This window comes from Cannabis sativa, chromosome X, assembly GCF_029168945.1.
Source record: "Cannabis sativa cultivar Pink pepper isolate KNU-18-1 chromosome X, ASM2916894v1, whole genome shotgun sequence".
Taxonomy (NCBI): domain Eukaryota; kingdom Viridiplantae; phylum Streptophyta; class Magnoliopsida; order Rosales; family Cannabaceae; genus Cannabis; species Cannabis sativa.
Window position 1 is genome coordinate 32,646,912 of NC_083610.1, and position 10,824 is coordinate 32,657,735.

Consider the following 10,824-nt stretch of genomic DNA (forward strand, 5'->3'; position numbering starts at 1 on the left):
GGGTGGTCCACGGCTACGAACCGGACGAGAAGAAAAAACCGGTGGCGGTACTCCTTAACATGAGTCTGCCTATTATATGGAACCATCCCCTCGTTGGCAGGGTGGATCCGGAACCCATAAAAACCATCCTTAAGTTTGTCCCCTTTCTTGGGGACGGATACAAGTTCATAAAAATATAAAATCTCCGCCGGGCTGGGAGACCCCTAGCCACGGGCGGTGTAAAAAATAAATAAGCCTGAGAGCAGGCGGTAAGCTTGAGGAATAAGTTGGTATGGCGCAAGGCCGACAAATACAAGAAAATTCACAAAGTAATCTTGAAGCGGGAGCATGGCACCGGCCATCAAATGGGTCTGACTCCAAGCCCCGAAGCCGTCATAGTTGTGATTAGGCGTCTCCGAGTCACGAGGAGGCCGGTGGAAGGTCCCTGAGGTAGAGGGTTTGATCCCGGCCACATTAATAATGTTCTCGAGGGCGGGTGAGTGGCAAGTCGAGGTCGATCGAAGCTCGGCCGCTTCCCAACCGGTTGCGCGGGACTTGTACCCCTCCCGGGCAACGGGTCCCGGAAGAAACCTCCTCCGGGGTGGCTATGTTTTTCCCTTTCTTCTTCGAAGATTTCGAGCCGAACGGACATTTTATGTTCGAGAAAAACAAAAAGAAAAAACCCAACGATTAGGCCCCATACCAAACCACTAAATCGGGGAAAAGGGAGTGGGGGTCCCCTAAACCGTGGAAAGAGGCCCCCTCGGACACGTGTCACACAGGAAACTCGGAGAGAATCACACGAACAAGTGTCGGGTGCAGTAAAAACGCAGAAAGTGGTTTTGCAAAAAGGAAAAGAAAAGAGAAAAGCCTTCCTATGCCCTAAGCAATTGTTAAACGAAGAACACATGGCCTTCTTCAAACAAAGCTGTGTGCCTATAACAAAGGCATGGCAATGGCGACTCTACAACTAACGCAGTAAACATAAAGCAGAACTCGAAGAACTTAAACACTCACACACCCAGAAAACAAACGAAGTAAATGTAAGCATGTTATTATCTAAAGATGCAAGAAACTTACAGTCGATTGTTGAACTGGGAATGCGAAGTATGGTTGAGTGAGAGTTGAGAAGCAACGGCGAAGTCAAACGGAAGAAATTTGAAAGAAGTGTTTAAGTATTAAAGCAGTTTGTGCTACTTTGAGAAATTTTCTCTCTAGGAAATTCAAGCAGAAATGGCAAGGAATGGAAAGTAACCGAAATGAAGGAAAGGTGGTGGCTTTTATAGGCAAAAACGCATGAGGAACAGGCGTCATCACCTACCAATCGCACGGTGGGGGAGACGCACGATTCGAATTCCTGAAAAATCAACGGATCAGATCGATCTACCATTAAGGCGGTGGAAACGTTTGAGTATCCGTCTGACACCATCAATGGGCCGCATCAATCATGGGGCGTGAAACGAATCGACCTCTGCAAAAGCGAATCGCTGCATTTAATGCCATTATTAGACACACCTCCACGCGCCCCCAAGTCGTATCAGAAGACCGAGGAGGCGGCTGGAAACATTCCTGCAAAAAGCATATTGCTGCATTAAATGACATCATTTAATTTGCCCCCACGCGCTCAAGGCTCGAGCTAGGAAAACGAGGGGTCAACCGGAGACACTTGAACAAGCCTTGGTTTATTTTTACTAAGTAAACAAGGCTTGGGGGGTAAATGTTGCTCCTAAATTCGCCCAATATACGTGGACCAGTCGAGAGGGGACACGTGGATCAGATAACTTGGGAAGATTTGCTAAGTCTTTTTATGCCACCAGGAAGCGCTATTCGCATGGGTCCCGGAGGATACACCCGGAGCACAAGGTACTCCGGGAAGCTAGCATAGCATGAAGGCACTCCGGGATGTGTCAGGACCCTCCCGAGAAATCAAGTCGCATTTAATGCTGCATGGGAGGAAGCGTGTTGGGACTGTAACACGCAATAAAGTCTGACGGCACAGCCCCCAAACAGCAGTGCTACAGTAATGATCATTTAAGTCTAACGACAGCTACTCTGCGAAGAGTCACGTCAATCATAAGGCAAAAAGGACATTCTCCATAAAAACCCTACGGCACCTAGGGATTTGACCATGCATCACCCATGGTATACTCATCGGAAATGCCCAACTTTATGGATACTTACAGACACATGTGTAAGAACAATTCTAGGGATTACCCCACCAAAACACTATAAATACCCCCTCAAAGCTCATTTAATGGGGTCGAGAATCTTGGTTGCTAAAAGAGCAAGAAGAGAACAAACTCACCAAGAACATTCTCTCTATTTAAGAGAAAAACATTCTCTCAAGTGTAGAATCTGTATTAAATACATCCATTAATAGCAGTGGCTCGTGGACTAAGGCTCATTAACGCCCCAACCACGTAAAAAGTCTTCATCTCACTTTCTTACAGCTCATCATTATAATTATATTTTAATAGTTGCCGAAAACCTCGGTCAACAGTCATAATATTTTGGCCAAAAATCAAAATGTATGTCGATGATTCTCGACAAATCTAATACCATGATCCTTGCTATCTCATGTTAGTTTATTACATATGCAAACATTCAATATTTATTGTCGACACAAATTTCAATAAATGATAATTTCCTCCCATATTGACATAACTTATAGAGATCTCTTTAAATTACATATTTTTCAAATTTGTTTATCATTTATAGGTACCTATATAGAATCACTTCAGGGATTCAATTATGATCAAATGTGTTATGTCTAACTTCTCTTGGGAGTCTTTTCGAGTACCATTTTCATCACGGTTATCATTTTAATACTTTATAACATTAAGGTATCTCCATGAGTACCTCTAGATTTAACAACTTCAGGGCAAATCAAATGAACATTTATTAATAATTTCTACATTGTTCATTTACGCTTCAGGCGTTTTCAACTCATTCTATCTCAACTTTGAATAATATTGATTTGCAGTTGGTATATATCATTTTGAACTATATTGTTCTTATATACTTTGTGCAAGGATCATTTTTCAAAAATTATCATCGATCCCAACTGCTTCTCTCCCCCTGATCGAGAGAATTTTTAAAAATTGTGATATCTAATAATATTAATATACCTGTAGGGATTTCAGTATATCACAATGAATCAATATTTGTTTAAACTCATATATACTATATGACATTGAACTTCAGGTTCAATAAACTTCAGTTTCAAGTTCAATCCTTATGAATTTAATTCATTTCTAAGAATGAGTCATACGTGTATAATTAGAAATACATAAATTTACACATTTTGTAAATGCATGATTATATAATCTTATCACATCGATAAGAAACTATGCAATAAAAATCTAACAATAGCTCAAGATTGTTAAGGAAATATAATTTAAATATTTTCTATGTGCAAATATATGCACATTTTTCTTTTGAGCCTTATAAATTAACAATGAGAAGAATCTTCTGGTTCTTCAACAAAATTTAGTCAAATTTTTTGACAATTTATTGCATATGATTGATCATGTCAAAATAATTCAATTCATGAACTTCAGGTTTACTATAATTTGTATTTCAATGAAACTTTCAAAATGTAATGTAAATTCATTACAACATAATCATTACAAGTTTCATTTTTATATACACGAATAATATAATTATATTATTCTCCAAAACATATACACTCTTCAGGAATCACTATCATCAATTCAATGATGTGTATAATTTAAAAGATACATGACAACTTCATCATGTTATTGTAATGGTCAAATAGATATAACCATAACATATCATTCATTTTTCCTGATATCTTTTTAACAAGTCGTCTAATTTATTAATAGACTATTCATCAGTCTAATTATCATGACTTGATATATTATATATTTAAATGTACAACAAGTACATATAATAAGTTATTTATTATCACTTTCAAAACTAGATAAAAGTTACACATCTAGGTACATAAAAAGAAATTTTACTACTAAAAGTAGCAATTGTATGTAAGACTTCTTCAGGAAGCTTTTCAACTAATCATTTTGTGATTCTTTATCACTTTGATTATATTGGATCACTAACAAATATTAGTAAATTATATATTCACTTTTGGGAATATGCAAACTGAATTATATAGTAACTATATATTTACATATCATGTACCAACAATAGTTTGAAACTATTGATTTTAAGAAATAATAAAATATGTATATATTAATTTGCTTCTGGCATTACCAATATATGTGAAATCTATATTCTTTGAAATAGAATTTCATGCCTATTCATTCTCTTTAGGTAATGATATTTAAATATTCTAAATGTACAATAAGTTTGTACAATTCACATTCTATTAAATAATCAAGTATACTTTTATCTTGATTATAAGTGTTTCCGTACTACAGGTACGCGACCACTATTATTCAATTCCACACATGATATATAAATTTCATGCACTTTGATTGTGTGTGGTATCTCATCTTTTGGTTGTTTCCACTTTTTTTTTGGAAATATTTGAGTAGTAAATAATGTCATTGATTATTTAAAATCATTACATTCACTTCGGGGAATGACGTTGAACAAGTAGAACATTATTATAAATTTCTTAAAAATTTATTACTTGTTCATCCATAAAAATATAAGAAATTATTCAACAATTTCTTTTACGATATTTCAAAGAATATATGAATGTAATTTTTGCATAGTCTCCAAGATGTATGCAAAATTTAATCTTTAATATATGTCAGATTCAATAATTTCCAACATTGCAAGTAATAACAATGTATAATAACATGACTAATACGAGGAATCTTTAAAAGTAATTGACTTCAATTCGTATCATTCTCTGCAAGGAATGATTAACAATAAATACATGCCTCATGTATTTAAATAACATTAGTCATGTTCATTGTTATTCTTATACTTTGATGTTTCAATGCAATTTTCTTAACATTCTTTTTGGATATTCAAAACCCACTATAAAATTGCATCAATAATAATCATTTTTAATGATTCTTTAGTTGTATTCACATAAATACAATCATTTTTTTTTTTGACAAATATAAAACATTTACTTCAAGAAATGTTTGTCAAAATCTATATCGATATTAGATTACTTTTCATTGTCCTCAAAGAATATAAGAACATATATATAAATATGTATTCATCTCTTTCAATATATATCCATCAACTATATAATGAATATTACGTTTGCATAATCTTCAGGATATATGCAAGATTTTATTGAGGACGCATAATCATCAGGATATATGCAATATTTTTTATCGAGGATGCATAATCTTCAGGATATATACAATTTTTTATCGATGATGCATAATCTTTAGGATATATGCAATATTTTATCGATGATGCATAATCTTCAGGATATATGCAATATTTTATCGATGATGCATAATCTTTAGGATATATGCAATAATTTATCGATAATACATAATCTTTTGGATATATGTATAATTTATATAGATTTTCTCTATCATATCATAGGCACACATATATTGTAAATATTATGAATGATAAGAACATAATATATATATATGAAATTAATAATAAATATATAAAAACATATACATACATATATAATATATAGATATATAGATAAAAAGAAAAAAGAAACTAAATGATTCTTGAAATTGTTTCAGTCACATGAGTATATATATAAATATATATTTAGTGTATCGTGACTTTGAAACAATTCAAGAACTTTAACAAAATACTTACATTGGGTCTTAGGCAGAGATTCATGCTTGAAGCTTGGGCAGAGACTCATGCTGATAACGTGTTATAAAATAATATAAAATAATATAAAGTAGATGAGAAGAAAGAAGAAGAAGATGAAGAGAGAAAGAGAAAGTGAATGAGAATTTCTGAGTTGTTTATTCCAATGGGGTGAACCCCTATTTATACAAATACAAGAGTGGGATATTAAGAAACTAAGAAAAAGAGAAACTAAGGAAAAGATGAATGTTGATTACAATTCATGGTAATAAATAAAAGATTTAGACATCCACATAATTATTAATATTTATAACAATAGTAATAATAAAATAAATTAATAACCACACACGAGACCCTTCCATAAATAGAAGCCAATGATAGGAACATGAAACACTGGTGTGTTACCCAACAAACCAATATCACTTCACACATACATAATAGCACATATAATAGGCACCTGGCTACCAAACCACAATTATAGCTTCTCTATCAAAAAAAAAAAAAGAATTAAAAAAAAAAAATCTAGCTTGATGGTGCCAACCAATAAGCAAGAACTAATTTCATCATTTCTTTTTCCTTTGTTTTTTTTCTATAAAAGTGGGACCCCAAAAAAATCAGCTCCCATTGAGAATATAATATTACAAATGGACTTTCTCCCTCGAAAACAAAGTATACAGTACTATCCAATATCTGATCATGAAAACTTCAAATTGTAATATGCTTATTGTAAAACCTGCTGAAAACAAAATCACTCGCACAATGTAACAAATCCAACCCAAATCTTCAATACTAGCTAATTATTATAAGCTGATCATGTTATAACCAATATATAATCACTAAAACAAATACTTATTATATATATATATATCTCTATATATATAAAACTGACTCCCGGCCTCGTAATTATATAATATATAGGACGTTGAAAATAATCTTAATTAATTTTCAATATGTTTTATTTATTAATGTTACGTCATTATATTTTGTTGTATATAATTTATGAAAAAAAAAATACTATTGCTACCTAACAATAATATATAGGTTAATTAGTTAAGGATCCCAAAGAGAATCGTTATGCATATCCTCATAATCACCATGATCCCAGTACTGATCATTATCCTGATCACCATTGTTGAATCCAAACACCGCTGACTCCTCCACCATTTGCATCCACATCTTTGGCGAGTCAAGCGGAGACTCGTTGATTGCCTGAATTTGGCTCGGCGAAAGCCGAACCGTGACAGGCGCCATACCCATACCATCAGAGCCGGAGCCACCAATCTCCTCCACTGTGGAAGGACCCACTGTCCCACTTCTCAGCCTCAACGCCGCCTCCTGAGACGCTATGCGAATGTCCTCCGAACTCGAGCTCACCGGTCGGGGTAGGCAGTCAACGAGGTGAGGGAAATTGACCCTCGCCTCACGTCCCCTGAAATGCAGGGCCGCCACATCATAGGCGGCTGCTGCCATCTCCGGAGTCTCAAAGCTTCCGAGCCAAATTCTTGTTTTCTTGCCTGGTTCACGAATTTCGGACACCCACTTGCCCCATTTTCGCTTGCGAACTCCTCTGTAGATAGAACTGGCCGCGCCATGGTTCCCCATGAAGCTATTATTATTCTCAGTGCTTGGCTCTCCCATGAAATTACTAGCTATATATATGTCAGTATGTGTGTGTTTGTGTTCTCAAATATAATGGTTACTATAGAGGAAGTATATTAGATCATATACTTAAGTATGTCATGATATATGTAACATGTTCTTATTTATAGATGTGTATTTATCTTTAGCACATTAGATTTTTTTATCTTCATGGAGGTGAAACACATATGCTTCGAAGTAAGCTTCCACGTAGGTTCACAACCAAAAAGTTTTTCATTATCATTATTTTTTCTAGTTTTAATTGGGTGAAGGTGTGCATGTGTGTTGGGTTATTGAGTCTTATGGACCATCCATTAAAACAAAATACAAACTTATATTCATGAAATTATTTGTTATTTAAAAAAGAACAAAAAAAAAAAAATCCCGTGTACTAGAGACCTATCACAACTTTATTACAAGATTTTTGTGCACATATGTACATAGAGCAAGATTTGTGATTGCTAAATTTGGTGAATTCGATAATGGGAAATTGAGGTGCAAAATATAAACTTATAATAATTGGATAAGGAGGGAAAAACTTATATTATAGATAAATATTTAGATATAAATAAATGTCGTTATCCATGGAATACGCGGTTTGTGAAATAAGATATTTGCAATTGGACCCACTATACAGTGAAGTGAACTCTCTCATGGCTAATCTAATTAATGAATATATGTATATAATGGAATGCACATCAAATTAGAGAATTCTATAGGGCTCGTGCTCTTATAGTCCTGAATGGCTCGTTTGGTGCAAAAAAATTGCTGCATATATGGTACATAACAATTATTAGGTTCTATTAATATAGTTAACCTAGACAAATTCAGTTGAGTCTTCATAATTGGAGTTTCTAGTTAGAGGAATTATGGGTCTAATGTATCGCACTCACTTCAAAACCCTCCTAACTTATACACAAGACCCGAAAGATAGCCATTTAATCTTTCTTGTATTAATTGTTAATTGATTAGGCCTAACAGTGTCGAATTAATTTGAGATATTATTGCAGATATGACCCCAAATCATGCAAGTAAATATACTGAGAGAAATTACTCTTTTATACCATTTATTATTTATATTATGTTTTGCTACATAAAAAAAATTAATAACTTTTTTTCTTGTATATTTTTTTTAGAATTAGAAACAAATAATTTAAAGATCATGGTATATCTATATTAATTTTGTTAAAATCTTTTTTTATTAATTATGTAGATTTTTTAAATTTTATATAAGTTATTGTGAATTGTTAGTATATATATTTTGTTGTGCAGTATATTTCTGTTTTGTTGTATGATATATAATTACTCTTTGATGAAATTATTTATTTTTTATTTTGCTATGTATAACAGTGGTATATAATTTTATTAGCATAATACAAACATTTTAATGTAGGTATATAATTTTATTTTTAAATAATATCCAATTAATTTTTATTTTATTATATACAATGGTGGTATATAATTTTTTTTTTTTGTCATAATATATGTATATTTTAATTGTGGTATATTATTTAGTTAGTATAATATATAGTATATATATATATTAGTAATATATTTTTTTTATTATTATTGTTAGTATATATATTTTGCTGAATGGTATATGTACTTTTTGTTATACGCTATATCATCTTTTAAAAAGAGTAAATTGCGGTAAAACCTCCAAAAGTGTCACATTGCTAGCAATTAACCCCCCAAACTCATTTTTTGACGGTAAACCCTCCAAACCCGTGTTCTTTTAACAGATTACCATTTTTATATATTTTTTAGTGTTAACTGCCATGTTAGATTTACATAGTGTGTTGCACATGTGGATAAGTGTACACATGGAACAATTTTATTTGTCCACGCAATAAATACATTTTAATAAAAATTAAAATAAAAAATAATTCATTTTAAAAATAAAATAAAATTATTTACGAATTATTTTTATTTTTTCTTTTTTACTAAATAAATAAAAGAATAATAATTAAAAAAAATCCTAATTTCTTTTCCATTTGCTGTGTCACTTCCATCTTTACAACCTAAAGCTTCAAACCCTAATAATCCTCAAAGTGTGGTGCCACTTCCACCCTCGAAGTCGACTGTCTCCATCACCTCTGCTGCAATTGACGATGGGTAGGTCAGTAGTAGCTCTGACGCCAACAACCCTTTAATCTCTCGACCTTCTTCTTCTTCATCAGGTGGGTAATGGTCGAATCTGTTAGAGATTTCATTACAATGAAAGAAAATCAAGATATTATAACTCTATTGTAATATAATACAAGGTCCAACAAAGAAATTAAGTAAATGTTACAACAACATATACTATATATATGTATATATGAATAATATAAGTGATGAATAGATACATAATATTATATAACATATATATAATATGAAGAAGAAAATAAGATCACTCACTCACAACCTTGAGTGTAAATTAGTGAGGATCACCATAACTTGAACAAGGTATTACACCTTTGTCCAAAAGCTTATTTTTCCTATCTCTTAGCACTAAGGGAACTCTCATATAGAAATAGCTTTTGGGAATTATCAAGCCTTTTTGGATTTTTTAGAAATATATTTTTTTGATAAAAACTTAATTCTTCTCAATATGAGTACCTTAGACCTCTTTATATAATGTTTAAGATATCACCATTTGAAATTCAAACTCATAACCCCATGGATGTTATGGACTCAAAAGTAAATTATGCACACACCAGAACTCCTATAGCATTAAGAATTTCAAATTAAGATATGTAATACCATTTTGCACACTTAATATTGGTGATAATTATGAAAGTTACTCATAGTATCAAGTAACTCCCCCATATGTTATGAAATAATGACAACTAATATATATTGTCATATGTTACATATTATTAATTTATTACATATATTTAATCTATATATTATATTATTTATAAATAATATAACAATCCTCCACTAGATTAAACATTATCTCATTAGTAATAAACTTGTAAATTTTGTAATATTTATTTAATCAATCAAAAATATTATATGAAAATATAACAATGCTCCACATTGATTGACTAAATACATACTATTATAGAAGTCTTGCTTAGGTGCATTAGGTAAAATATCTTTCAACTTGAATTTTACCTTACTATAGTCACCACAAAGTTTGATGAAATAATGGTTGTTGTAGCATTGAACCATTATTCCTTTAATACAAACTAGTGATAACACACACCCTTGCTAATGCTCACTGAGACTGCATGTCTCGCTCTTGCACTGTTAATGACCATATGTAAAATTCCAATTCATGAATTCTCTAGAGAATAACTCCCAATTCTCATAAGAGGGAGTACCACCTCTCACCCATATAGGTAGAGTTTGTGTCGCACAACTCTTTAGACACTTCTTAAGCTTAAGTGAGTTTTCTTAAGCTTAAGCTCCATTAAAAAATCTTTCAGTTTTAGCCCTCAATTTTTACCACATGTACTTATCTATAGATGAGACAATTGAGTACCACAT

General features: G+C 32.3%; 1 protein-coding gene across 1 annotated transcript; it reads right to left on the reverse strand.

The window, feature by feature from the left end:
• Window positions 1–1,597: 1,597 nt before the first annotated feature.
• Window positions 1,598–7,590, reverse strand: LOC115702518 (ethylene-responsive transcription factor ERF022-like). Its single transcript, XM_061106585.1, has one exon. The coding sequence runs from the start codon at window positions 7,345–7,347 to the stop codon at window positions 6,760–6,762; it is 588 nt and encodes a 195-aa protein (XP_060962568.1). The 5' UTR covers window positions 7,348–7,590; the 3' UTR covers window positions 1,598–6,759.
• Window positions 7,591–10,824: the final 3,234 nt, after the last annotated feature.